The sequence below is a fragment of the Nipponia nippon genome, unplaced genomic scaffold (assembly GCF_047370975.1).
Source record: "Nipponia nippon isolate SJK-2023a ecotype South Korea unplaced genomic scaffold, ASM4737097v1 scaffold_35, whole genome shotgun sequence".
Lineage (NCBI taxonomy): Eukaryota > Metazoa > Chordata > Aves > Pelecaniformes > Threskiornithidae > Nipponia > Nipponia nippon.
This window is the reverse complement of record NW_028262353.1, coordinates 2,835,938-2,863,934: the sequence shown is the minus strand read 5'-3', so window position 1 is coordinate 2,863,934 and position 27,997 is coordinate 2,835,938. Positions and strand designations below refer to the sequence as shown.

At 59.6% G+C, this 27,997-nt stretch overlaps 1 protein-coding gene across 6 annotated transcripts; it reads right to left on the bottom strand.

Annotated features, from left to right (window-relative positions):
- Nucleotides 1-221: 221 nt before the first annotated feature.
- Nucleotides 222-27,502, bottom strand: POU6F1 (POU class 6 homeobox 1). Of its 6 annotated transcripts, none has more exons than XM_087771450.1 (14): nt 27,314-27,502; nt 26,551-26,620; nt 22,957-23,099; nt 15,069-15,175; nt 12,063-12,159; nt 11,064-11,262; nt 9,142-9,263; nt 8,472-8,697; nt 7,521-7,756; nt 6,999-7,127; nt 6,601-6,816; nt 3,485-3,623; nt 2,618-2,792; nt 222-1,113 (listed from the first exon to the last, which is right to left on the bottom strand). In XM_087771450.1, the coding sequence occupies exons 5-14, from the start codon at nt 12,114-12,116 to the stop codon at nt 768-770; spliced, it is 1,842 nt and encodes a 613-aa protein (XP_087627576.1). In that variant the 5' UTR covers nt 12,117-12,159; nt 15,069-15,175; nt 22,957-23,099; nt 26,551-26,620; nt 27,314-27,502; the 3' UTR covers nt 222-767. The 6 variants fall into 6 exon arrangements, with proteins under 6 accessions (XP_087627576.1, XP_087627577.1, XP_087627580.1 ...); XM_087771451.1 differs by having other exon boundaries at nt 15,073-15,175; XM_087771454.1 differs by lacking the exons at nt 26,551-26,620; nt 27,314-27,502 and having other exon boundaries at nt 22,957-23,316.
- Between the last annotated feature and the right edge of the window lie 495 nt (nt 27,503-27,997).

Here is a 27,997-nt window from a genome sequence, read left to right as displayed (position 1 = left end):
GGGCAAGCAGGGACCGTCCCCCCCCCCCCCCTTTCTTCCCCCACCACTCCGTAAAAAAAGAAGAAAGGAAAAGAAAAAAGAAAAATACTGTTTATTTCACACCACTACATCAAGTGCATCAGTCTGCCGTGTCCCCGGCGGGGCCACCCCGCGTCCCCTCCCTGTCCCCCCCAACCTCCCCCCCTCCAGCCGCCGCCTCTCCCCATCGCTCCCTGGGCTGCCTCCGTCATGGGGTTCACCCCCCACCCCCCCCCAAACCCCTCTCGGGCCGGTGGGGAGCCCGGTGATGTCCCCAACCACCACCCACGGCGACGTCCCCGCGGCGGGGGGATCGCACCCAGAAGCCCCTCGCGCCGGCGGGCACGAGGCAGGGGACCGCCGAAATCAAAGCGGGGGTGAAATTAAATCGGGGCTCACCCCTAGCGAGCCGTGACGCTACCTCGGAAACACGGGAAAACGGTCAAAAAATGAAAATCACTCCTTTTTTTGGGGGGGGGACACACACTTGGGGGGCAGGAGAGGCAGTGCGTGCAGGCAGGGGGTCCGTCACCACGCACGGTACAGGCAGGAGGCAGGCGCGACACGCGACGCGAAGACGCTTAGGTCATGTGTGATGCGGAGGGAAGGGGACAGACGGACACACGGACACACCTACGGGCACGGTGGGGTCCCACCGCGGGGCTGGGGGACGAAGTCGGTGGCAAAAGTGCTGATGGCAGGAGGTCGGGGTGGGCGACGGGGGGGACGTCCCCGTCCCCGTCCCCCATTTAGGGGATCTGAAAGACGTTGAGTTTACTGGTGTTCTTGAGGGTCTGCCGGCGGTTGCAGAACCAGACGCGGACGACTTCGCGGTCGTAGTTGAGCTCCTTGGCGATCTCGGTGATCTCCTGGCCGGTGGGCAAGGCGTTCTTCTCGAAGTAGGCATTGAGAGCCTCGATGGCTTGGGGGGTGAAGGAGGTACGGCGCTTCCGTTTTTTGGAGGGCTCCCCCCCGACGAATTCCATCAAATTTTGTTGCCCCTCTTGGTTCCGGAGCTCGGCTTCGCTCAACCATTTTTCCAGCACCGGTTTCAGCTTCTGGGCGCTCTTGGGGGTGATGTCCAGCTTCTCGAACCTGCAGCCGGCACCGAGGAGCCCTCAGGGACACGGTGAGGACGGGGGGGACACCGGGACGGGGTTGGGGACACCGCGATGGGGTTGGGGACACCGGGACGAGGAGGTTGGGGACGCCGGGACGGGGTTGGGGACACCGGGACAGGGTTGGGGACACCGGGATGGGGTTGGGGACGCCGGGGACGGGGTTGGGGACACCACTGCCTTCGGTGAGCGAGACCACGGCGGGGAGCGACGCCGTGGTGAGGAGCTTCGTGGGCAGCGACCCCATCCACCCTCCTTTTCTCCCATTTTCCTCCTTTTCTCCCATTTTCCTCCTTTTCTCCCATTTCCCTCCCTTTCTCCATTTTCCTTCCTCTTCTCCAACTTTCCTCCCTTTCCCTAATTTTCCTTTTCTCCAATTTTCCTCCTTTTCTCCAATTCTCCTCCCTTTCTCCAATTTCCCCTCTTTTCGCCAATTTCCCCTTTCCTGATTTTCCTCCTTTTCTCTGCTTTTCCTCCCTTTCCCAGATTTTCCTTTTTCCCCACTTCCCTCGTTTTCTCTTTCTTTCTTTCCCTCAATTTTCCTTCTTTTCTCCACCTTTCCTCTCTTTCTCTAATTTTCCTCCCTTCCTCTCATTTTTCTCCCATTCTCCTCCTTTTCTCCATTTTTCCTCCTTTTCTCTGATTTCCCCTCTCTTCTCCAATTTTCCTCCCTTTCTCCAATTTTTCTTTCATCCGTTTTCCCTCCTTTTCCCCATTTTCCCTCCTTTTCCCCCTTTTTCCTTTTCTCCAACTTTCCTTTCCTCCCCTTCCCTAATTTCCCCCCTTTTCTCCAATTCTCCTCCTTTTCTCCAACTTTCCTCCCATTCTCTAATTTTCTTATTTTTCTCCAATTTCCCTCCTTTTCTCCCATTTTCCTCCCTTTCTCTACTTTTCCTCCCTTTCTCTAATTTCCCTTTTTTTCTCCAATTCCTTCCTTTTCTCCCATTTTCCTCCCTTTCTCTATTTTTCCTCCCTTTCTCCAACTTTCCTCTTTCTCTAATTTCCCTATTTTTCTCCAATTCCCCCTTTTCTCCCATTTCCCTCCTTTCTCCCATTTCCCTCCCTTTCTCTACTTTTCCCCCTTTTCTCCAACTTCCCTCCCTTTCTCCAACTTTCCTCTTTCTCCAATTTCCCTATTTCTCTCCAATTCCCTCCTTTTCTCCCATTTTCCTCCTTTTCTCCCATTTCCCTCCCTTTCTCCAACTTTCCTCTCTTTCTCTAATTTCCCTATTTTTCTCCAATTTCCTTCCTTTCTCCCAATTCCCCCCTTTTCTCCCAATTCCCTCCCTTTCTCCCATTTCCCTCCCTTTCTCCAACTTTCCTCTCTTTCTATAATTCTCTTGTTTTTCTCCACCTTCCCCCCTTTCCTCCCGTTTCCCTGCTTTCTCCCATCTCCCCCCTTTCCCCATTTTCCCCCGGCTCCCGGCTTCCCCGCCGCGGCGGAGGGCTGCGCGGCGACGCGGGGGCCGCAGCCCCGCTACCTGCAGATGGCCGACTGGCTGTAGGCAGGTCCCTCGGTGGCCGTCAGGGCCTGTCCCACCTGCGTCTGCGTCAGGCCGAGGGACAAGCGTCGGATCTTGAAGTTCTTGGCGAATTCCCGGATCTCCTCCAGGTTAATCCCATCCTCCTCCGTGCTGCTGTTGGGAGCCGGGGGCTCTGCCGGCGGAAGGACGCGGGGGCTGCCGTGAAACGGCCACGGAGCCGCCTCTCCCCCGCCGCCATGACGAGGCTCCCTACCGAAGGCCGGGCGCCGGGGCTCATCCCCAGGGATGCAGGGCACAGGTGTGCAGCATCCTCCCCCCATCCCAGGAGATCCCACACCCCAGTATCCCTTTTCCTAGGGGATCCCAGTCCCCGGCATCCCCCCAGTATCGCCAGCATCCCCTCCCCATCCCAGGGGATCCCAGTCCCCGGCATCCCCCCAGTATCCCCCCCAGTATCCCCAGCATCCTCTCCTTATCCCAGGGGATCCCAGACCCTGGTATCCCTCTTCCCATGGGATCCCAGTCCCTGGCATGCCCCCAGTATCCAACCCAGTATACCCAGCATCCTCTCCTCATCCCAGGGGATCCCAGACCCAGGTATCTGCCCCAGTATCCCCAGCATCTTCTCCCCATCCCAGGGGATCCCAGACCCCGGTATTCCCCTTCCCAGGGGATCCCAGACCCTGGTATCCCCCCAGTATCCGCAGCATCCTCTCCCCATCCCAGGGGATCCCAGACCCTGGCATGCCCCCAGTATCCCCCCCAGCATCCTCTCCTCATCCCAGGCGATCCCAGTCCCTGGCATCCCCCTTCCCAGGGGATCCCAGTCCCCGGCGTCCCCCCAGTATCCCCGCCGTGACTCACTGGAGACCAGCTGGCTGACGGTGGGGGTCTCCGAGCAGGTGATGGGGACGGGCGCGGAGGAAGCCTTCGCCGCCGGGGCAGGGTTCGCCATCACCACGGCCGGCTGGGAGAGAGCTGGGGCCGGCTGGATGGGCTGCACCTGGGGCAGAGGGGAGGGTCAGCACCCCCAGCGTGGGGGCTCCCCCTCTTCCAGCGCCACGGCCGAGCTGCTCCCTGCCCACCAGCCCCATCCGCGCGCTGGCGGGAGAGCGGCCACGGCGTTGCTTTTGCTGAGGGCGGAGGTGAGACAGGCTGGGACGGAGGGGTGACACTGGAAACCACCCAGCTCCATGCTGGGAATGGGGCCGTGACAATTCTGTCCTGGGTTTGGGGTGTCCTGCCACGTAGGTTTGGGGGCAACCAGCACCTCTGCTCACACCAAGGTGAGGCTTGGTCTTTCCCATCCCAGCTGGGAAATTTGGTGGGCACAGAGAGCAGGATGCCCCACGGGGCAGGAGGTGTCACATCCCAACGATGCTCACGGGCTCCCAAAGCAACGTGTCCGGGTCCCAGAGCAACGTGGCCGGGTCCCAACGATGCTCACGGGCTCCCAAAGCAACGTGGCCGGGTCCCAGAGCAACATGGCTGGGTCTCAACGATGCTCACGGGCTCCCAAAGCAACGTGGCTGGGTCCCAGAGCAACGTGGCTGGGTCCCAAAGCAACACAGCTGGGTCCCAAAGATGTTCAGGTCCTCCCAAAGCAACGTGGTTGGGTCCCAAAGCAACGTGGCCGGGTCCCAACGATGCTCATGGGCTCCCAAAGCAACGTGGCCAGGTCCCAAAGCAACGCGGCTGGGTCCCAAAGATGTTCAGGTCCTCCCAAAGCAACGTGGCTGGGTCCCAACGATGGTCATGGGCTCCCAAAGCAACGTGTCCGGGTCCCAAAGCAACGTGGCCGGGTCCCAACGATGCTCATGGGCTCCCAAAGCAACGTGGCCGTGTCCCAAAGCAACGTGGCCGGGTCCCAACGATGCTCATGGGCTCCCAAAGCAACGTGGCCGGGACCCAAAGCAACGTGGCCGGGTCCCAACGATGCTCATGGGCTCCCAAAGCAACGTGGCCGGGTCCCAAAGCAACGTAGCTGGGTCCCAACGATGCTCACGGGCTCCCAAAGCAACGTGGCCGGGTCCCAAAGCAACGTGGCTGGGTCCCAACGATGCTCACGGGCTCCCAAAGCAACGTGGCCGGGTCCCAAAGCAACGTGGCTGGGTCTCAACAATGCTCACGGGCTCCCAAAGCAACGTGGCCGGGTCCCAAAGCAACGTGGCTGGGTCTCAACAATGCTCACGGGCTCCCAAAGCAACATGGCTGGTTCCCACCGATGCTCACGGGCTCCCAAAGCAACGTGGCCGGGTCCCAAAGCAACGTGGCCGGGTCCCAACAATGCTCATGGGCTCCCAAAGCAACGTGGCCGGGTCCCAAAGATGTTCAGGTCCTCCCAAAGCAACATGGCTGGGTCCCAGAGCAATGCGGCCAGGTCCCAAAACTGCTCACGTCCTTCCAAAGCAACGTGGCTGGGTCCCAAAGCAACGTGGCCGGGTCCCAAAGATGTTCACGTCCTTCCAAAGCAATGTGGCTGGGTCCCAAAGCAACACAGCTGGATCCCAAAGATGCTCACATCCTCGTAAAGCAACATGGCCGGGTCCCAAAGCAATGCAGCCATGTCCCAAAGATGCTCACACGCTTCCAGAGCAACGTGGCCACATCCCAAAGCAGCGTGGCTGGGTCCCAAAGCCACGCAGCCAGGTCCCAAAGATGCTCACATGCTCCGAATGCAATGTGGCCGGGTCCCAAAGCTGCTCATGTTCTCCCAAAGCAATGTGGCCGGGTCCCAAAGCAATGCAGCCACGTCCCGAAGATGCTCACACGCTTCCAGAGCAACATGGTCGCACCCCAAAGCAACGTGGCTGGGTGTTAAAGCCACGTGGCCAGGTCCGAAAGATGCTCATGTGCTCCCAAAGCAACATGGCCACATCCCAAAGGTGCTCACATGCTCCCAAAGTGATGTGGCCGGGTCCCAAAGCAACACAGCTGGGTCCCAAAGACGCTCATGTGCTCCTAAAGCAACGTGGTTGGGTCCCAAAGCCACATGGCCGGGTCCCAAAGACGTTCACGTGCTCCCAAAGCAACGTGGCCGCATGCCAAACGTGCTCACATGCTCCCAAAGTGATGTGGACGGGTCCCAAAGCCACACGGCCGGGTCCCAAAGATGCTCACGTGCTCCCAAAGTGACGTGGCCAGGTCTCAAAGCCACACGGCTGGGTCCCAAAGACGCTCATGTGCTCCTAAAGCAACGTGGTTGGGTCCCAAAGCAACGTGGCCGGGTCCCAAAGATGCTTATGTGCTCCCAAAGCCACGTGGCCACACCCCAAAGGTACCCACGTGCTCCCAAAGCCACGTGGCCAGGTCCCAAAGATGTTCACGTGCTCCCAAAGCAACGTGGCTGCATGCCAAAGGTGCTCACATGCTCCCAAAGTGACGTGGCCAGGTCCCAAAGCCACACGGCTGAGTCCCAAAGACGCTCATGTGCTCCTAAAGCAACGTGGTTGGGTCCCAAAGATGCTCACGTCCTCCTAAAGCAACGCGGCTGGGTCCCAAAGCCACACGGCCGGGTCCCAAAGACGCTCACGTGCTCCAAGAGCAACGTGGCCGCATCCCAAAGATGCTCACGTGCTCCCAAAGTGACGTGGCCAGGTCCCAAAGCCACACGGCTGGGTCCCAAAGACGCTCATGTGCTCCTAAAGCAACGTGGTTGGGTCCCAAAGCAACGTGGCCGGGTCCCAAAGATGCTTATGTGCTCCCAAAGCCACGTGGCCACACCCCAAAGGTACCCACGTGCTCCCAAAGCCACGTGGCCGCATGCCAAAGGTGCCCACGTGCTCCCAAAGCCACGTGGCCGCATGCCAAAGGTGCCCACGGGCTCCCAAAGCAACGTGGCTGCATGCCAAAGGTGCCCACGGGCTCCCAAAGCAAGGCAGCTGCATCCCAAAGGTGTTCGCGTGCTCCCAAAGCCACGCAGCCGGGGACGCTGCCAGCCCTCCGGCCACGCAACGGTCAGCCCCGTGCCCGTCGCTCACCTCGTTCTTGGCGGGGGGCTCGGGGGTGCCGGTTTTCTTGATGGCGGCCGCCTGGATGGCGCTGCCGGCCAGCGTGGCAATGACCTGGCCCTGGGCATTGAGCAGCAGCTGCGGCGTCACCGTCTGTACCTGCAGGTTCTGGGCCGGCAGAGCCGGGGCAGGGCCGGCTGCCGCCATCCCGGGGGGGTTCACCACCCACGGCAGCGTCCCGATCACCTGGGCGAAGGGAGGAGAGCCAGGGCTGGGGGGTTGCACCCTGCAAACACCCTTTGCCGGGGCAGGGGGGGAGCCACATCGGCTGCGTCCGTCTCCTCCTTCCCCAGGAGAAGCAAGCCCGGGGTGGGGGGCAGGCGGTGGCGGCGGTGGGTTTGCAAGGGCAGGTCCCTCCCCAGCGGTACCTGGCCCTGGGCGTTGGTCAGGATCTGGCCCGTGATGCCCTGCACGCTGGAGATGGTGTTTGCGATCACAGGGGCGGCTGCCAAGGAGCCGAGGAGCTGGGTTTGGCCCCCGAGAGAAGCCGCGCTGATCTGCGAAGAACCGAAAGCCGGGGGTCAGAGACGTGGGTGGCACCCCAGGCCACCGCGTCCCCCCGCGCACCGCTGGCCACCCCCTTTCCCGCGGCAGGGTGACTCCTGCCTCGCCGCCGTGATGGGATGCAGTCCCTTGACGTCCTTAAATCCATCCTTTAGCTTTTGCCTAAAGCAAAGCTCCCTGCTCGGTCGCTCGTCGTTCACCAGGGATGGGGAAACCGAGGCTGGGATCTTGCACGATCCCCCGGGAGATGACGGCGGAATCAGAGTGCTTTGTCCCTGGGGAAGCACGACTTCTCATGGCTCTCCGCGGCCACGTAAGGCACCGGATAAAGGGGAGCATGTGCCAAAATCGCCCGGCTCCACGCCGCAGGCTGCCGGGCTCCTTACTATGCCAGGGTTAAAGGCAAATCCGGCAGGTTGGACGGTGATCTGGGTCTGCGTCTCCAAGGGCTTGGCCACGGGCGGCGTGGGTGCAGCGGCGGGCTGTGGCAGGATGGGGGGCTGGCCGGGCGCAGCGGGGAAGACGCCGGGGGGCTGGAGGGGGGGCCGGGGCTGGACCGCAGCCTGCAGCGGCTGGGCAGGCTGCACCGGCGCTTGGATGGCTGTGTTCAGTACAGCGGCGGCTGCAAAGCAAAGAGACGGAGAGAGCGTGAGCCGGGGGGAGGCAGGGATGGCGGCGAGCCCCTGAGCTTGGTGTCCCCCCCGTTGCTCCCTGTCCCTTCCCAAAGGGAGGCGAATCCCCGGGTGATTTGGCTCACGTTCGTGTTAGTGCAGCGAAAGGTGCCCCCAGCTTTGTGGCAGGTGGAGCCGAGCCCCTCCGCTCCAGTAGGACTCATCCTGCCCGGAGGCAGCGCTGGGTCAAACTCCGACCAGGTGCTGCTGCCAGCACAGAGGGCGAGGGGCACCCCCGGGGTCCCATCATCGCCCCGGTCTACGAATCGCTCCTGGGACAGGCTCCTTCCCTGGCGGGAGCTCAAGAGGAGGCGATTCCCTCTTACAGGGAAGGGTTTGAACCCTGCCCCGGGCATCGCCAGAGCGGCACTGGCCCCGCTGCTCTTCCCCCTTACAGAACCACAGCCGCTGCATCGGGGTGCCGCACCCAGAGCCCCAAATCTACCCTGCACCTCCCATCCCATCGCTGCCTTCCTCCCTCTCGCCATCCTCATCCTGCCCTCCCCTTCTCCCGCGCTCCCGGCACCTTTCGTACTCGAGGAGTCGCAAACGAATCCCCCAAATTAAACGCCATTTCGGACCCCTCCTGGAGAGGCCGGCGTGGATTCGGCGCAAGGCGGGGGAGGACGAATTAAGGAGGCTGCGAAGCAGAAGAGCACCCGTTACCTTGCAAATTGGCTATAGGCGGTTTGAAAATTCCCCCTGTAGGAGAAGCAGCCGTCAATCCGGGAAGGGCAGCGACCGTTGCTGTAGGAAATGTCCACACAGCCAGCCCCTGCTGACCTGCCACTTGACCTGCAATACTGATGGGGATAAGAAGAGGTTGAGTAACTGTCCCTGCTGGAACCATTACTCCTGTCACAACTGTTGCTAAGTTTTCCTGAGTCAAGACCTGCAAAAGTAAACAAGATTTAAAAAAGAACAAAAATCAACGCCACTGCAGATAGCATCAGCGGAGTATAAGTCTTTGCAAAGGGGCGCGTCGACCCGGCGGCCGGGCGGCCCGGGGTCCCTCCCATCTCAGCAGCTGGGTTCCCAGCTCCGCGGAGCCCCCCTCTCCGTGGGGAGACGGGGAGGGGATCCCCCCCCCGCCTCGCAAACCACCCGACGCGTCTCTGGCAGCACCTCGGTGGCGCAAGGCCCTTGGCGAGGGCGCCAAGCAGAGGGAAACCGCCTTGGTTCGGGGCGTAGGTCCTACCCCCCGTGCCACGAGCGGTCGTCTCTGCCCTCGGGGTTTGCCTACAGCAAGCGGACGCCTCCCCGGGGGTCCCCACCGTGTCCCCCCCCCTCCACCCCAGCCCTCTCCCCTCCCGCTCCGCGGCTGCGGGGTAGTTACCTGCGGGGTGGCTTGCACGGCCAGCGGGGCCAACGTCTGCGGCTGCTGGCTCGTGGCGTGGCTGAAGGTGCCGACGGAGGGGACGGTGCTGGGGGACGCTCCGGCCGCCGGTTTGGCTTTGCCTGGGGAAGAGCAGAGGAGATGGGTTGGAGAGACGCCGTCGGCTGAGCGATAGCAGCTCGTCTGCGCGAAGGATGGGGGGGAGGGTGGAGGGCACCCAAATGACGCCCTCCCAGGGAATGAACACCCTCCCACGGGTGTCCCCAGGGGAGCCGCGGCCCCACGGAGCCGGCATGAAACCCAGCGCAGGGCAGCTCCGGAGCAGCGCTCCGGGTCCCCCGAGGTGGGGTCGCTGCCCGGGAGGCAGGGGAAGGGTGGTCAGGGGCTTCTTACCAGGAGGAGGCAACGGGGGGAGAAGGGAGAGGTTTGGGTGATTTGGGGAGGAACAAGTGTGGGAAATAGCGGGGTTCAGGGGATAAAAAGGAGCGGTTGCGTGTAAGCGGTTTGCCGGGCTGTGTGCGCCTCTCCCTCGGGCCGTCGGATCCGGCAGGAGCTATTTTCCTCTGCCAGCTGCCAGCTCCAAAATTAGCAGCAATTAAAGCGGTGTCAGCCCCCGAACCGCTCCGCAGGGCACAGGGGAGCTGGGAAGGGAAGGGGCCGAGATCGCCCGGCCCGCGGCCGGCAGAACGGGATCCCCCGTGGGCCGAGCTTCGCGTGGTGTCTGTCAACCCTCCGCCCAAAACCACAGAATATATTCCTATTTCTTAGTTACCACGAACATCCGAGTAAGAGGAAACCTTGCTCCTAATCCATATTTATTACTTGCAGAAGACCTCCTTGTTTTTTTGAGCAACCTCTTGTATTTATTCTGCTCAACTTCTAATAATGGCAACTCTCGAGCATAAAATCCACTTAAATCCTCTTCTATTTTTGTAAAAAGAAAAACACCCTTTTCCTGCCTTTTCCTTTGGCAAAAAAACCCCAAAAATTTTACCAAATAAATACTTTGCTCAGCTAAGAGCCAGACGTTTCTCAGGTTTGGGTCCTCGCCCAGAAATAACTACAGGTCTGCAAGATTTAAAAAAAGCCTTTTTTTTAAAAAAAAAATTTCCTACCAAACCCAAGCACAGGTAACACCCAGCGCTTCCCAAATGGCGAAGACCGTACTACGGGGCAGCGATGCTGCCGGGTCTGAGGGGTTTTCCCAAACCTGCCGTGCTTTTCCTCCCCTCCGGCCCGGCCCGGAGCATCCCCCGGCGCGGAGGGCCACACACCGCCTCCTCCTTTTCCCAACCGGCCTCAAACAAGCTACAATCCTGCCCGGTTTCTTTCGGCAAAAGCACGGGGATCTGGTTGTGCTCCGAATACGGCGTGGAGGTGACAACCGGAGAAAGAAATAAAGCGAAGGAGTGGTGGGAGAGGGGACGGGAGAGGGGCGCTTGCAGGCGGATTCAGGATGGATCTGCAGGATTGGGGCGCTGGCCAAAAAGCAGTGAGGAATAAAGCGGGATCTCCCCAAAGGTTTATTTCCAGAGCTGCATTCCCCGTCCGGGAAGGGATGTGCCCGCGGCGAGCCCAGCGCCCCGGGGCGAGGAAACCCAAGCCCCCCGCTCTCCGTGGCTGCAGGAAAACCGAGCTCCCCAGCAAAACATCTCATCGACAAACGTCCTCTCTATTTTAAGCACGCGTTTGAGGGCTGTCCTCGATGCAGGATGCTTTTCCCCATCAGCTCCCGGAGAAGTAATGGGGTTTGCTACCTCCTAAGCTGGATGGGGATGCTCCAGAGCTGGGCGTGAGCCTGCCTGCACCGATGGGTGCAGCTCGTCCTCCCGGCTCCGACCCAGCGGTCCAGGGATGCTTGCAGGGATGGACGGAGCAGGGGCAGCCCAGGGAATGAGCCCCGGGGAAGGAAAGCGCCTTACCGGCCACCTCCCCGCTGCAGGAGCTCGGGGTGCTGGGTGGGACGTCCTCTCTGCCTGGGTGGCCGGTCTCTCCCGGGGAGCCCCGCGCTACCTCCCCTGGTGGCATCTCCAAGGCTTTCCGGTCCTCCTCAGCCGGGAGCGGGGCGTCCACGCCCACCTCCAGCACTCGGATGGTTTCATGGCTGGACATGACAATAACCTGCAAACGTGCCCCAAAATGTCCATCAGCTCCAGGCACCCCACCCACAGCGGCGTCCCCCGGGCCACGCGAAGCAGCTCCCCCCGCCCCGCAGGACGCGTCTTAGCGCCACCCTTAAAGCAAACCCAGCAGAGCCCACCCTGTCCCCTCCAGGAGGGACGGACGGGGGGTCCGCAGCCCCCCAGCACCTCGCTGCTTTCATTAATCAGCAGCTTCTGGGCACCGATGCCCCAGCTCCACGTGCTTTGGCGGATGCCGTCTCCTGCAGGTAAAACGCGGCTGTCGGTGGCCGCAGCACCCCTGGCACAACCAGCAGCACGCTATCTGCAGCACTGGAGCTGATCTACAACTCCGCGGCTCTGACCCAGGGTGGGGCGTCCCCTCTGAATCACGATATACCATTTCCCCCGTGTGACATGACTTGGGGACACACGGGGAGTGACAAGCAGAGATACCGGCTCCTCCTCCAGCTCTCCCACAGCTGCAGGCAGCCAAACCCCGGAGCAAAGATCTCTTGCCAACAGCACCCGCGACTTCGCCGGGCTGCCGGGACGAGGACCTCGCGCCTCCTCTTCATCGTTACAAAAACGCGAGAGGAGGCAGCCAAGCTCCAAAAGATGGAGCTGAACATCTGCGTGGCCAGGCGTGGGGGCAAACAGGCTGGCTGGGAGCGTGGGGCAGGCGCGAGGTGGTTTTTCACCCACGCGGCGGGGCTCAGGCTGGTGCTGAACCCCGACTCCCCACCCCTTGGCCCTCCCGGTTGTGGGGTGCAGCGGGGATGGAACCGGTGATGCCCATACCTGCTCATTGACCGTCAGCGAAGCCTCCTGGGGCTGCACGGCTTCGGTGTCCATGGCGTCCCGGCGAAGGTAGGAGAGGGCTCAGACCTTCCACATGCTGCAAGCGAGGGACACGGGAGGGTCCGTCACCGACCCAGCGAGTGGCTCGGGGGTCACACGCTGGCTCGACCCGGGGTGCAGAGCAAACATGGTCTCTCCCACCGCCTCCCCGCTCCTCTCTGGCTCTACCGCCCACCTCTGCCCCTCGGTGCTGGCGCCGGAGGCGATCCGGAGCTTGCTAACGCCCTCCTGCCCCACGCCGTGGGGACGCGTGCTCCTCCCGGGGGAGGCTTCGGTGTCTCGGGTACGTCCCACCACCTCCCATCCTCTTGGGGAAGAGGTCACGGATGTGGGGTGGCGTAATTTATCGGGTGAGCATCAAATACACAAGCAGCAGAGGGAGGGAAGGGTTATTCCAAGGGCCAAGCCTTTTGCGCTCTCCTCTCCCTTTGGGAGATGAGGATGCAATTCCTACAGCCTGCTTCGAAAACCCTACAAAACCAGGCAAAGCCCACGTGCAAGTGCCCGCGCTCCCTATCCGAAACCCAGAGCAGGTCCCCAAAGTCTCCGCGTGACACTCTGCAGCTTTCCCGAGCCCCTGCCGCTGGCCACAAGAAGCAGGAGAGTCAATTTGCTCTTTCCTGAGGGGACCTAAATTGACGGGGATACTTCATTAAGCTGGTGAAATGAGCCGTTCGCGGAGGGAAGGGGCTCGGCCCACCTGTTGGAAGGCAACTCTTCCTCCTCCAACGCCCTTCATTAACTCATTTGGTCACGTATTGTCCCCTCGCCACCTTGCAGAAGCATAATTGCCTTTATAAAAGCCTTATGAATTTTTTATTAGGAACGTCTCGGGGATGCATTTAACCAGCCAGCCTGGATGACATTCAAAATTACTCGATGCGTGCGCGAAGGTGTCCTTGTTTGTGTAACTGCTCGGGAGCCTGGGGGCACGCTGACGCGGGGAGGTGCTGCCAGGCCCCAGCTCTCCCTGCCCGAGCTGTCCCAAAACGCTGGGCAGCGTCCGCTCACCTCCAGCCTGGGCGCCGACCACCGCCGCGCTGGGCCCAATCCTGTCTCTGCCCCACGAGGGATGCCGGCGTCACGCGGACCAGCCAGCTCAGCCCTCGGCAAGCTCTGCAAATCCCAGCGTGTTAAACGGAGCTCGGACAGAGCCTCCCCGCGCTCACAACTCATCCAAAAGGGAATTTCAGCCCCAAACTTGTGTTAGTGCATTTCAGCCATCGGTTTTTACTTCTGCCGGGGAACCTGGTGCAGCGCGGGCAGCCCCTGCCGCTCCGCTGGAATGCATCGGCCCATCAAGTCAGCCCAGGAGGCACCTCCAGGACCCAGGAAACAGCCCCCAGCGCCATTTTACGAGCCCTTTATCGTTTCTCTGCATCTCAGAAGCCACCAGGCTCCTGCTGCGGCCACCAAGAGTACCCTGAGCTGGAGCCGGCATTTGTACGCGATTAGTAAACATAGTTATTCGGATCCTGTTGATCCAAAGGGGCCTAAATTGAATTAAGAGCCAAATTCTCATTTGAAACTCAACAGGGGCCGAGCATCTAATTCCCTTAGGCTGGCTTTTGTACACACCACTTGTTATTTATTATCCGCAGCGAAGCGACGCTTGGGGTCCCAGCAGAGATGGGGCCGTTTCCTTCGCCAGCCGCTCGCCACAGCTCTCCCCCTTCCTTGGCCCTGCCGGGCTCAAGCCAAAAATTCAGGCAGGACCCAGAACCAGCCCCGCTGCCAGATTCAGCGAGGACTTTTAGAGCAGCCGGCGACTGCTCTCCACTAGCCGCCGTGAATTTTTAAACCTGGCCTTAGCTGCAGAGCAGACAAACACCTTGGGATGCTGGTGCACAGTTTAATTAACAATTTATTCTAGTGCAACAGAGAACAGAGCAAGGGACGAGCGAGTGGCTTATGCAGGCAGCTGGCATTATTAAAAGTTAATGAGGTCTCCAGCAGCCAGAGCCCGGCAAACGGCGAGGAAGCCGGAGCAAGGGATATCTGGGCTGCCTGCAAGGGGCAGGCAAACCAGCCAAAGAAAGGTGCAAAGTGTCCTGCTGCAAGAAGAGCGAGCCCGGGAAGGAAAAATGCTCCAGAGGAGCTTTCTGAACTTCTCTGGAGAGCAGCTGGCAATGGGGAGGCTTGCTGGGGGCACGGGGGGGCTCTGACCCTATGTCCTGCTGGATTCACCCCATGGGGTGCGAGCCACTTGCTCCAGGTAGCTGCTGTAGAACACCTGATCTTCCCTCTGCATCACTGGACCACGCTGGCGTGGATGGATCCCTGCCACAGGGACATCAAAGCCGTCCCTCTCCGACAAAGACGCGCGTCCTGGGGCTGCCGGGCGAGCATCCCCGTGCCCCAGTCACCCTCTGTGAGCCAGGAGGAAAAAGAAAACCCGGCCTTTTCTCCTCACGGGAGAGGAGCCGAACCGGCCAGCCCCAACCTCCGCATCAAAACCTTTCCGCTAAGCATAAAACGATGTAAATTTGATTTCTACCCCATTTCCCGCCCGTTCTTTTGGCCCTGCACCAACCCCCCCGGCGTGGTACCACGGTCAGGCTCCGGGTCCGGGTGCAGGACCACAGACAGCCGATGCAGAGCCCTGTGTGACAGCCAGGGAGGGATCCCTGGGGATCCCCCTTCATTAGAGGGGGCAGTTGAGCCCAAACTGGGATCCCAAACTGGCAGGCGAGGGCACAGCGACTGCGGTCGGAAGGGAAGGGGCAGCCAAGGGGCTGCTCGGTCTGCGGGGAGACCCTTCCTGCACAGCCGGAGCACATCCGAAACCCCAAACCCCCCGTGGAGCCCGCGGAGAGCAGAGCCCGGAGCAGACGGGGAGCAGCAGGCTGCTGCATGGGGAGGCCAGAGCCGAAATCCCATGAGACGGCTGAGGCTGCGGCGATCTCCAGGGCCACGTGGGGAGCGGCGGCAGCCCCGGGTACTCACTCACTGGTTGCTCTGGGGTGAAAGGACACTCCCGGCAGGAGACGGGGCTGGCTGCTGCGTCCTGCTCCTCGGGGCGGGCTGCTGGGCTGCGGCACTCGGGGTTTAGGCTGTAGGGCAAGAAAAAACAGAGCCGTCTCAGTGCCGAGCTCTGCCTGCTCCCGTGCTCCCCAAAAGCGTTGAGGAGCAACAGGATCGCACGTGCCAGCTCTTGGCGAGAGGGGACAACTCAAAAGCATCCCCGCCCTCGCAATTTTCTTCTCCCTTATTGCTCCTCATCGCTGCCCAAGGGCAGAGGAGCTTTGGGAACTCGAGCTGAACCGGCGAGCCGCCCCGAAAGCCTGTGGTACCGAAAAGTTCATGCATGCGTTGGCTTTTCCCAGAACCTCGGCGTTTGCCGCCGTAAGGAGCACCGAACACCGCTGCCAACGCCAGCCCTCGCTGCTCCCCATCTCCACCCATCCCAGCCCCAGTTAAGGAGCCTCTCTCAGAACCGCAGTTTTATTCTAGCACGACCGGAGCGACAAAAGGCTGAAGAGGACATAATATCCCTGCCCCGACCGCCGTATTTATCCCCGTGCGAGCCGCGGATCTGTTCAGGCCTGCCCCGTGGGGGAAAACTCAACTAACGCCGAGAGAAAAAGAGGGTTTTTTTTCCTCGGTGCTGTGCAAAGAGACCAATTAGCGCGCTAGACGATTAAACAGACATTTCATAATGTCAGGCTCGATGCGGTTTGGCGGCGTGCTTCGGATTTCGGAGTGGGCTGCTTCGCCGTTAGCAGACGTTCGGCAGGTCGGCAGCACCATTTCATTTCGTTTCTTCACACTTTTTTTTTTTTTTTTGCAATTAATGGGACAAATAATTTGTCCAGATGGTGGTGTTAAGTGCACGCAGCAAGAAGACAGCCATTTTGCAACAGATGGCGGCAAGGAAATGAAATGCACAAAATAATAATAATAATATTTAAAAAAAAAAAGGCGGGGGGGAAGGGAAGGATAATTTAAGATGCTCCGAGTCTCACTGTGAGCATAATTGCCGTGTTAATTACAAGTGTTGATGAGTCAGAGATGTAGCCACTTGGATCCCAAGTGGGTGGAAATCTAAGTTTGAACAAACTTGCCACAGGTGAGAAACCCGAAGAGGTTAATTAAACCCGCTCCGCGCAGAAGACATTTTGGACACAGCTACAGCTCACTAATTACTCAGTGTCGTTATCCTGGATTAATTCCTTTGGATGGACGCTCCGATCCCAGGCTGAGGAGTCTGAACACGCCATACACCGGCTTCAGGGAGAGAAGCCCTAAAAGCCAGAGCTAAGACACCGGTTCCTGCCCCGAGGCGGGTTTGCACGCTCGCACCCCAACGCGGCAAGCGTGCGAATGCACGTGGAGGAACAGACACCCCGATACCTCCCGGCAAAGCCACCACCGACGCAAAGGGGGACAAGGGACAGGTCCAGGTCGTGGTGCCGCTCCCTGGAAATGCAGCGTTACGCCAACAACGCAGCCCCACGCATCCCTCGCCGCCGTCTCGCCAGCTCACGTGATTTTTTTCACCATGTTCAGAGCGGAAAGATCCAGGTTGGAAACGACGCCATCAGTGGGAATTATTTTCAAAGCGTATTTCCAGGTGTCACCGTGGTGGAGACCTGGACCGAAGTGCACCTGAGCAGTTGGCAAGGGTTCTTTCCCTCCTCACAAATCCGCTTCGCTCTTAAAATGCCTTTTTACCCTTCTAAACTTTATCGCTTTTAAGGGTTTACTGCATTTACTGATGGGGAAACTGAGGCAGGGGATGAGATGCGATGTGTCGCCGCCGGCAGACCTCCAAACCATCCCTCTCCGACAAAGACGCGCGTCCCGGGGCTGCCGGGCGAGCAACCCCGCGCCCCAGTCACCCTCTGTGAGCCAGGAGGAAAAAGAAAACCCGGCCTTTTCTCCTCACGGGAGAGGAGCCGAACCGGCCAGCCCCAACCTCCGCATCAAAACCTTTCCGCTAAGCATAAAACGATGTAAATTTGATTTCTACCCCATTTCCCGCCCGTTCTTTTTGCGCCAACCCCCCCGGCGTGGTACCACAGTCGGGCTCCGGGTCCGGGCGCAGACCACCGACACAGAGCCTTGCTGAGCACGGTTTTCCAGCCAGCTGTAAAATTCCTGAAGATCGGGGCCGTAAGGGAAAGCTGGAGCATCCGTACCGCCAAGACGGTGAAACCTTTTTTAAGACAGAGGCTTTTTTTCCGCTGGGAGGCTTTTGGAGGAGACATGGCAGCTCCCCAGCATTCCTCGTCCAAAGCGTTGAGTCAACTTCATGCCTGGAAAACCCCTTGACAGGGCTGAGGCAACCGAATCCCGAAGGAGAGTCCAGGAAAACTCATCTACCGGCCCAACGCATCTTCTAACGCCAGCGAAAAGGCGCAGCCGGGGCCGTTCGGGGGCGATCGTACCGTTTATCAAGCAAACGGAGGGGCTACGTTGAGCCCGGACGCGTGGCCATGGGGAGCCTGCCGGGGCAGGAGCCGGCTCGGGAATTTGCATCGGTGGAGAAAACAGAGCCGCTGGCACGTAGCGGGTGCTTCCCAGCCTGGATTATCTTGCCCGAGAGATGGAAGCGGCATGGGAGCGGGAGATGGAGAGGTTGGTTGGCAGCAGTTTGGCCCCAGCCTGCATAAAGCTGCCAGGGATGAGCCCCGGTGCAAGCACGGCTCGCTCCGGCACCCCGATCCCGAGCAGAAATACGGGTGATCCTTTAATCGCTTCATCGGAGCGGCTGCTGCCCAGGTGGGGGAGAGGAAACACCCGGCGGAGGGTCCCGAAACCTGCTTGAGAAAAGGGGGAAAACCCGAAACCAGTTGACCAGGCTTTCCTGTCAGTTTGGCCGTTTAACTCCGTTATTTACAAAATCCTCTTTGCGCCATTAAAGAGAAACATTTTTCTCTCGGCCACGGCGTGTTTTTTCACGAACGGGAAGATGCACGGGAGACCGGGATGCTGCATCCCGCTCTGCTACCGCCGGGCTGCGCGGCCTCGGGTGAATCTCTTCGTCTTTTGCTTTGCTTCCCACCTTCACGGGGTTTTTGGGGGCAAAAGCCTGATCCCGAATAAAACCTCCTGCCCGTGTGGCCGTGCCGAGGGTGATGGGGTTCCCCTCCTCGCTGCCTGGTTGCAACGTAAACCCCGGCCGTCTCGTCCCTGCGGTGGCCGGCACGGGGAGCAGCCGGATCAGTTTACGGTGACTTCCCAGGAATCTGCTCCTTTCTCCGGAGAGCCCGGGAAAGTATTTTTATTCCCGCTCCACACAGACAGAGGAGATGACAGGATTAAGTTCACCTCCCAAGGTCATGCCAGAGGAACGTGGCAAAACCAGGAGCAGATTTCGGATCTCCCAAGCGGGTGTGCTCGGAGCTCCCATCTGTCTCCCCCAAAATAGCACCCGCAGCATCAATCGCTCTCTGTCCCCCCAACGCCCCGGGACTGGAAGCCACCTCGAGGGCCCAGGACATCTCAGAGGGACATCCTGGTCGCTTCAGGGGGCACAGGACCCCCCCCCGAGCCCACGGTCCCATGAAATGCAATGGGGGGGCAGCACTCTGCCCCTCATCGCCCCTTCAGGGGCTCTGAAAGCGGGGTTCATCGGCTGGAGACCAAGCTCAACGCTGAAATGGCTGCAGGTGCTGGGGACAGGTCTAAGCGGGGGGGGGACAACCCCTCTCCTCCCCACCGTGGGGAAGGAGCGAACGCAGCCCCCCCCCCCAGACGGTCGGGATGTGCCGTACCCCGTACAGGCCCCCCATCCCCTGCGCTGTCGGCCCTCTGCCAGCCGGGGCTCTGTGGCACCCAGGGAAGGTCCCCCCAACCCCAAAACGCAAACCGAGGGGCTCGGGGTGGCTGTGGGAGCTGCCCCCAGGGCAGTGACCCCCCCGCAGGGGTGCACAGCCCCCCCAAACCCTCACAGCACCCCATGCCCTGCCCCACACTGTGCCGGAGCCCCCCAAAATGCCTTTGTACCCCCCCAGCCCTACTCTCCATCCACCCCCCCCAGCTGCAGAAGCCGCTCCCCTGGGGCTCTGCTCACCCCCCGGAGCGCCTGGGCACCCAAATCCCTGCCTGGGCACCCAAATCCCTGCCTGGGCACCCGCACCCCCGGGGCAGGGCCACTCCTTCCTCTCCCACCCCGGGGGTCCCTTCGCCCTCCCCGGGCAGGACCCCAGCACCGTCCTCCTCTCCTGCCCCCCCCCCCCGCACTCTCCATCCCCAGCCCTGTTTCTCCTCTCCTGCACCCCAAAACCCATCTCCCACAGTCCCCCAATTTCTCCTGCCCCCCCCCCGCCGAGCCCTCCCCAGGGCAGTCACCCCCTTTCCCTGCCCCGAGGCTCGCCAGCCCCCTCCTTCCCCCTTTCCCGGACACCCCCAGCTCCGGGGTCCCCCCAGGGACCCCCTCAAGCCGCGGTCTTCCCTGGCATCCCCTAATCCTACCCCCCCCTTTTTATCCCCACTCTTAGCGTGTGCGTGCCCCCACTTCTCCCCAATTTACCACCCTCTCCCAACCTCAGTGACCCCCCTCCAAGTGCCACTGCCCCCCTAATCCCGATGCCCCCCAAACCCCACCGACCTGCCTTCTCCCCCCCAAATCCCACTGCCCCCCCCCAGCGCTGCACCCCGCTCCCCGCCGTTTTCCCCTCCGCGCCTGTTTCTCCCCCCCCGCCACCATCACTCTTTATCATAAATATATAAATTATGCTAATTACGGCATTGCATATTCACCGCGGCGGGGCCCACCGCCCCCCGCCCGGCCCCGGCCCCGCTCCGGCCCCGCACTCACCGCGCCGCCGGGGCCGGGCGCTCGCCGGGGGTCGGGGTCGGGGCCGGGGGCGGGGGGGGGGGATCCGCGCTGCTCCGCACCGCTCCGCGCTCCTCCGCGCCTTCCCCTCTGCCGGGGAATAATTAAAAATTCATCTCACAGCGGCGGCGGCGGCGGCACAAAGGGGAGGGAGGCAGCGAGGGGGGCGGCGGGAGGCGGGGAGCGGCCCCGGGACCCCCGGCCCCCTTCCCCGGGGCGGGGGAGCGGAGGTTTTTGGGGTGTTGGGGGAGAGGATGGCTGGCGGGGTTTTTTTTCCCGTGGGGTTGAGCGGTTTTTTTTTTTCTTTTCCCTCCTCCGGGGGCATTTTTTAGCTGCTGCGTCATGAACATAATTTATGCGCAGGCCTTTGCCGCATCCGCGGGGCTGCCGCGCTGCCCGCCGCCGCCGGGGGCGCACGGGGCCCTCCCGACCCCCGGGCCAGGGACCCCCGAGCCCCCCAGCCCCGACACCCCCGAACCAGAGACCCCCCCAGAGCCTGAGCCCCCAGCCCCGAGGCCCCCGAACCAGAGACGCCCTAGACCCAAAAGCCCGAGTCCCCAGCCCCGAGACCCTCCCAACCTTGAGACCCCCGAACCAGAGAACCCCCAGACCCCGGAGCCTGAGCCCCCAGCCCCAAGACCCCCCCAGCCCCCAGAGCCAGAGCCCGAGACCCCCCGCCCCCGACACCCCCGACCCAGAGACCCCCCCCAGAGCCCCCCGCCCCAAGACCCCCCAGAGCCAGAGCGCGAGACCCCCCAGCCCCAACACCCCTGAACCAGAGACCCCCTAGACCCAAAAGCCCGAGTCCCCAGCCCCGAGACCCCCGAACCAGAGACCCCCCCAGCCCCGAGACCCCCGAACCAGAGCCCCCCCAGACCCAAAAGTCAGAGCCCCCAGCCCCGAGACCCCCAAACCAGAGACACCCCAGCCCCAGAGGTTTGAGCCCCGAGACCCCCCCAGCCCCCAAAGCCAAAGCCCCCAGCCCCAAGACCCCCCCAGCCCGAACACCCCTGACCCAGAGCCCCCCAGACCCCAAAGCCCAAGCCCACAGCCCCGAGACCCCCCCAACCCTGAGACCCCCAAACCAGAGACCCCTCAGACCCAAAAGTCTGAGCCCCCAGCCCCAAGACCCCTGCCAGCCCTGACACCCCCCAACCAGAGACACCCCCAGCCCTGAGACCCCCAGACCCCAAAGCCTGACCCCCCAGCCCCAAGACCCCCCCAATCCTGAGACCCCCAAACCAGAGACCCCTCAGACCCCAAAGCCTGTGCCCCCAGCCCCGAGAGCCCCAAACCAGAGACCCCCCCAAACCTCAAAGCCTGAGCCCCCAGCCCCGAGACCCCCCCAACCCTGAGATCCCCAAACCAGAGCCCCCCAGACTTCAAAGTCAGAGCTCCCAGACTCCCAATCCAGAGCCCCCCCAGCCCCCAAATCAGAGCTCCCTCCAGCCCCAAGACCCCCAAAGTCAAAGTTCTCCAGACCCAAAAGCCAGAGCTCCCTCCAGACACTAAAATCGGAGTCCTCAGCCCCAAGATCCCCAAACCAGAGCTCCCTCCAGCCCCCAAAACCAGAGCCCCCTGAGACCCCCAAAGTCAGAGCTCCACAGCTCAGGACTCCCCAAAAGCAGAACCTCACCCCCCAAAATCAGCGCCTCCCCAAATCCCAAACTCCCCAGAACAAGAGCACCCCAAGCCTGGAGATCCCCCAGAGTCACTCCAGCCCAGGGACACCCCCAAACCCAGCCTGGAGCCCCCGTAGCAGGAGAAGCACCTCCCAGCTTGGAGACCTGCCAACCCAGGGTATCTCAAATCCAGAGCCCCCCCAAACCCACAGCGCCCTACCCTGAACTCCCCCAAACTCAGAGCCAAAATCCCAGGCGTCCTCAGTCCTGTCCCCAAAACCCAGAAGCTCCCAAAAGCCAAATCCTGGAGCCCAAATCACTGCCCGCCTCCGAATGCCAGGGCCCCCCAAATCCCAGACCCCCCTAAGACTCAGATCCCCCCAGCCCCAGATGTGCCCAATCCCAGGCTCCCCTAAAACCCAGACCCCGAAGTGCCAGGACCCCCCAAAACCCCACAGCCTCCCACCCCCAACTCCCACCCCCAACTCCCACCAAGCCCAGATCCCAAAATCCCAGACTCCCCCAAACCCCATCCCAGTTAAATCCCTGACTCCTCCCAAACCCCAAGCCCCCCGACCCCATTCCCAGCATCAACCTCCCAGTTTCGGGGTCACCCTTTGCAAACCCTACGCAGCCGTGTCCCCAATTTGCCGGGATGGGTGGCGGGGGGAGCCCCCAGCTCTGCACCGCCCCACAAGATCACGGTCGGAGCAGCCCTCCTGACCCCAGCTCCGAGCCGCCTCATCAAAAACCTAATACAGCATTTCATCATCATAAATTAATTCATTAATCATCACATTAACAGGAACCACCCCGGGGCAGCACAAAGGATTCAATTTGTTCCCCTTCACCCCCCCACCCCCCGTTATCCTCTTTCCTCCAGGGCCACGGCTTGGGATAGAGCCCCGGTGCCAAACCCGCGACCTGCCAGGCTTTGGGGCTTTGCTTTAAGTAATCAAACCACCCCAAAAACCTTCCTGAGGCTTTCAAGTGGGAGCTGGAGGCAGGGGCCTGGGCGGGAGCAGCGCCTGCCTTCAGCCGGGGAAGCCACAGTAATAATTCAAGACGCTCCATCTTCCCGGCATAGCATTAGCTTCAGATCCAGCCTCCCAGCGTAATATGCAGGAGGCTGAGCTCCGTGCGCCGGCCGGCCGGCCGGCAGCCTGCTCCCCGTTCTCCGTGCCGGGCTGCAGCGGGGTCGCGTCCGACCCTCCGGGGCTGCACGGCCCGGGAGCGAGGGAAGCCACGCGCTCCTGCCCTCCTTTGGGCTCCGAAGAGTCCGGGGGGCTTCGCACCCCATGCTTAGAGCTGCTCTGAAAATGCGATTTATTTAAAAGGGGAGCTGACAGCTCCCTGAGCGACAGGTACAGGACCTCGGGACACCCGCGGAGTCCCAAAAATGAGGATGCGCGTAGCCGCTAGCACCCACCTTGTCCACAGCAGCACCCTCCTGCAGGGACAACGGGATACGTCACAGCGTGATAATGGGGATCGCGCCGGCTGCCCTTAACTCGTGCTCGCTCACCGACGGTGCAAAGTTTGAGCGTCGAGCTGGGAGGCTGCGGGGCTGCCCTGCAGTGAAGCAATCAACAGACAAAAATAGTTCACAAGACGAGGATACGATTTGCTCCTGGGTGTCTCCGAGAGGGAATCTGCTACCGGAGGCTCTCCGAATCCTACCGGTAATTTTAATTTCCAGGCGTGATCGCGCAGACTTGGGCGAGGCACGCTGTTCGTGAATCAGTCCTGATCCCGGGGACGCGCCCGCCAGCTCCCAGGGACTTTTTTTTTTGCGGACTGGGTGAAGGAGCGAGGAAATAAACGCCGTAAAGGGAACTCAGGTGCAACTTTAACCTTGTCACTACATAATTAAAAGAAGGAAGAAAACTATTTCTGTAATTGCGAAGCTCGTTAGAAGCGCAGGTGCAATCCTGCGGCTTTTCAAGCCAGCTTATGGACCAATTATAGCTTGTTTGGTATCATTAAAAAGAAAGGAAGCGGAGTATATTATTATCTTGCATTCTGTATCTTTTACAATTTTAAAATTGTAGCTTCCTTCTTATCTCCTGGCAGGAAAAAAAAGGAGGAAAAACAAAAAGGGGGGGGACACAAAAACTCCAAAGTAACATCTCAGTTATTGGCACTTCTTAAAAACGAGCACGGCTTGATAAAGCCAAATTATCTTTACTTCTTTCCCATCCCTATTAGCTGGAAAGAATTGCACCCTCCGTCTTTCCCTGCAGAAAAAGCTAACGGGCTAATTTAAGTCCTTGCCTCCTAACCCACCTTTTTTGGAGTTCATCGTAAGATATCCGCAACCACAGCGCTCTTCCCATCATCCCCGAGTGAATATATACATTAGCACGGCTGGAACGGGCGCCCCTGTTAAAAAAGCGCCAACGCCCCGCGCGGTCCTTCCGAAGCTAAATCCATCCCGCGGCCTCTCCTGCGCGCGCGGAAAGGTTTCTGGAGTTCACGTCACTTAGGCTAGCCTAACCTCTTAGTACCGGCTTAATATGATAATATTCAGTGCCCATTAGCACCTACCGCTGCAGCCTACGCTCAGATTCAACAGGAATTAAGCGAGCGCTGAACGCCTGGCAGAGGGTGACGCCGAGGCACGAATATTAACAAACACGCAGCCTGCGCCGACCACGTTTTCATTAATAATCGAATTAGGTACGTTAAAGCATCTTTGCCCAAGTACGGCTGTTATTTGAGACTGCAGCGCAATTCTGCCGAGAGCCTGGTTTGCATATGCCGTACTGTGATTATGAATATTTAAATACTTCCATCGAGTTGAATTTCAGGCTCATTTGCATACATTGGCATACTGGTTAATAGAATGCATATGGGGAAAAAGGGTGCATGGTGCATTTTTAATTTTTCTTGAAGAGCAATTGATTTTATGAGTGCTGAAAAGCTTTTTTTTCATCAGGAAAATAGCTTGGGGGGGGGGGATTTTAATTAACTGTTTGACAGGAATAGCTGGCAAAACTAAACCGCTGACTGCAAGAATGTGTCCTTTGTTCCCGAGCTCGCTCTGTTGACTACAACTCTTGGTAGGTGACCAAATTAATATCGCAGCTTTCTTGTCCGTGCTTCTTTCGCTGACTTGGCTGCTCTAATCACGGGCAGCAACGGGTCAGAGGAGGGTTCGCACCTGACCCTGCGGTTTCTGGCCCAGCTGATTTGCTACGGAAAGGTTTCCAGCCCTGCAAGGAACACATATGCCACAAACCAGCTCATTCCAGCTGTTCCAAGAACTTAAATGCCTGAAAGTGCAGGGAAAAGAAATCAACCCAGGACTTTATTTTGGCTTCCATGCTGCAAAGCGACTCTGGTTGCTCACAAACTTCCCTAAACCCGAGCTTAAGTGCGTGCTTTTTAAAGACCGCAGCGGGGTTTAACGCAGGTTTGTCGGTGCTGCGATAGATCCGGCCTCTGCCTGGCTTTTCCCCTTAAAGCTGGAAACAGGCTCTAAAATCTCCATAGGATTTTTCAGGCCACTTGGTAGCATCGGGTGAAATCCGGTCCTGGCAAAGCCAAGCACAGAACCCCCTCGCTTTCAGTGGTGGGAGAAGGAAGGAGAGCATTTTCCCGAGGTGGAAGATATCATCCAGTAATTAACAACTGCTTATTCATTATTTTTCTGTAATTAATTATAGCCCTACACCCATAGGGCACGCTCTGCCTCAAAGCGCCCCTCGCTTCTGATTACTCGCACAAGCAAAGTTTCACAAACACGTATCTGCTTGTAAGGCCACCGATATCAGCTGAATTTTTACTGCTACTTTATTTTTGCTACTCTAAGTAGCGAACACCAGGTATTATCCCAGCCAGCTCTGCTTCTAATCAGGGTTAAATAACCCCGTGTCGTGTAAATAAGGACTTTCAGCGTGGGCCCTTCGCTCACCCCAAAAACGCAGACTCGGCCATTTACGCTTTTATCCGTTTCGCGTGTTATCGGCGCGCCAGGCTCTTTGCAGAGCGTCCCCTTTGCCTTTCAGAGGCGCCCAGCGTGGGAAGCAAAGTCCGCTGGCACACAGCCAGGCATCCAGCAACCGCCTCGACTTTTCCAGGTTTCCATTTCAGGGCCGCACACACGGTGCAAGACGACCCACGAGCCGATTTTTCAGAGCTTTTGATGTTTACCGGAGTTTTTTTTTTTTTCCCTCTTGGAGTCCCAAGAGGCCCTTAAAGGGGGTAATCAGCGATAAAAATATAAATAAAAACAATCCCAAGGGATTTGAAGGCAGGTGCCTTCTGAAGAGCCCAGCTCCACCGAATGGAAACGCTTTCTCCTTGCCTTTCCCACCTCGCAGAGCGCTTCCACTCTTCCTTTGCAAGGAAGTTTTCTGTGCAATGATAACAGGAGAGTGGAACAAGGCACACTTGTTAGAATAAATCAGGGTCTGAGGCCGGGAGCTGCTGAACAGGCTTAACCCCGAGCTGTTCCAGCGAGCGCCGGGGCTGCACGGGGTTGGGTTTGTGAGGACAAGAGGGCTCAGTCCCTCAGAAATCACCTTCCTTTCCCTCCCTGGAGGTGCTCCCCCCTTCACCGCACTGAACCACAAACCACCTCACTCCCCGTTTCCGTGGGCAGATTTCCAGCCACCTTCTCTCCCACTTTAAAGGGTAAATATTTTTTTTTTTTTACGGTTCCTGTACAGTTGCAAGGTGAAGAACATTTTCTAGGCATGAATTATTGATGAAGCCCTCCCAGGCACACCAGCCAACGTGCATATTCATCAGGCAGCCGGTACATTATTCATGAGAAGTTCACTTAAATAGGGAAGAGAACAATGATATTGTTGATTGAGATCCTGAAAACGAGCTTGAAAGAAAGAGTTGTGCCCTCAAACTCTGGCCAAAACGCAGCCAGAAAGTTTATGAAAACCACAAAAAATAGGGAATTTTACACTTTAAGGGGGTATCTTTATTGCGGTCCTTTCATTGCCATCCATATACATTGGTTTTTTACACAAGACTTTACACATAGAACTACCAGATTGCATCATACCTTCGCTACGCACAGCTCCAGACCTCCGACTGCACCTTCTGCTGGCGGATCGATCTTCAGCAGGCGACACCTGCAACGGATTTTTATAAAAGTATTTAGGCCCCATAACTCATCCCAAATTCATCAAAGATTATCACGAGAAACCTCACTCTCCTCCTTTAACCCCACGATGTTTTTAAGCCGAGGTAGATGCCAGAGCTTTGTTGAACAGGGCTGGTGTTAAGAGCAGGGACTGCCCGCTTTTGAAAATGTGGCCCTAAATAAAGACTCAAAGAGGTGTTTTATTGCCATAAATCTCCTGAGGTCTCTGCTGTGCTGTTGCTGGATGAAGGGGAACAGGGGGGCAGAACCAGCCCGAGAAACGCACGCGCCCGACTGCACATTCAGCGTTTTGGCTACGCTTACGGCAAGAAGGGGAGACCACGGTCACTTCGGAAAGCAACCTGCTCTTTACGTGCCCCATGCGTTGGGGGAGACCACGCTGAAGCCAACGGGTCGCGTGGCAGGATGCTGCCCCCCAAAAGGAAGGTCTCAAGGGGCTCCTTGCCGCAGGGAGGCAGAAAATGGGGTCCTGTGGGGGGCCCTGGGAAGGACTCGGGGCTTGTAACCACGAGGACCCGGTTTAGAAGAACCAACATAACCCGGAGCTCAGGCTGCAGTCACCAACTGTTAGCACAGTCGCCGTGCTAACGAGCAGCGCTGCCTGCTGACGCTTCACACAGTCCTTAAGGCTTAATTAAGCTTAACAATATTTGGAGGTTACCCGCCATTTCCATTGATCTTTTATGCATGAACTCAGAAGCGGCTTCTTTCGTTGGGTGCCAGTCAGGAGGAAGCAGGGAGAGAGCCAGGGGCTCTCTTGCCCACCAGTTTCGCCAGTGCTGTCCCAGGCACTGGGACAGCTCTTGCCTGACAGGACAGGAACTGGGCTGGGTCCCGGGGCACCCTGCATTGCCCCTGGGCCGTGCTGGGGGACCCCCAACTCACCTATGGGCCTGGAAGGGCCCCCCTCCCCCTGGACCCTGCTTATGGTCCCCCCTCAATGCCTGCACGGGGTCATCCCCCCCTCCAAGGCCCTGCCCAGGGCCCCCTCTCAGGTCTGGCCACTACTCTAGGCTCCACCTGGGACCCTCATTCCCCTCCCCAGCCCTACTTAGAGGCCCCTCACCCCTGGGGCCTGCCTGGGCACCCCACCACTGCACTAGGTCCTACCCAGGGTCCCCCCTCAGGCCCTGCTTAAGGCCCCCCACACCCCTTAGGCCTACCTGGGGCCTCCCCACGACTCCAGACCCTGTCTAAGCCGCTCCCTAGGCCCTGCTTAGGGGCTCCCCTCACCCCTACCTGGGGCCCCCCCATCACTCCAGGCCCTGTCGAGGCCCCCCCTTCACCCCTAGGCCCCATCTGCTCCCCGCTCCTGCCTGGGGACCCCCCTCACCCCGGGGCCTAC

Coding starts and splice junctions, on each gene's coding strand:
- POU6F1 (XM_087771450.1), bottom strand. CDS start 12,116: ATGGACACCGAAGCCGTGCAGCCCCAGGAGGCTTCGCTGACGGTCAAT. Junction 11,263..12,062: donor CGCTGACGGTCAATGAGCAG/GTATGGGCATCA, acceptor GCACGTTTGCAG/GTTATTGTCATGTCCAGCCA. Junction 9,264..11,063: donor CTGCAGCGGGGAGGTGGCCG/GTAAGGCGCTTT, acceptor GCTCTTCCCCAG/GCAAAGCCAAACCGGCGGCC.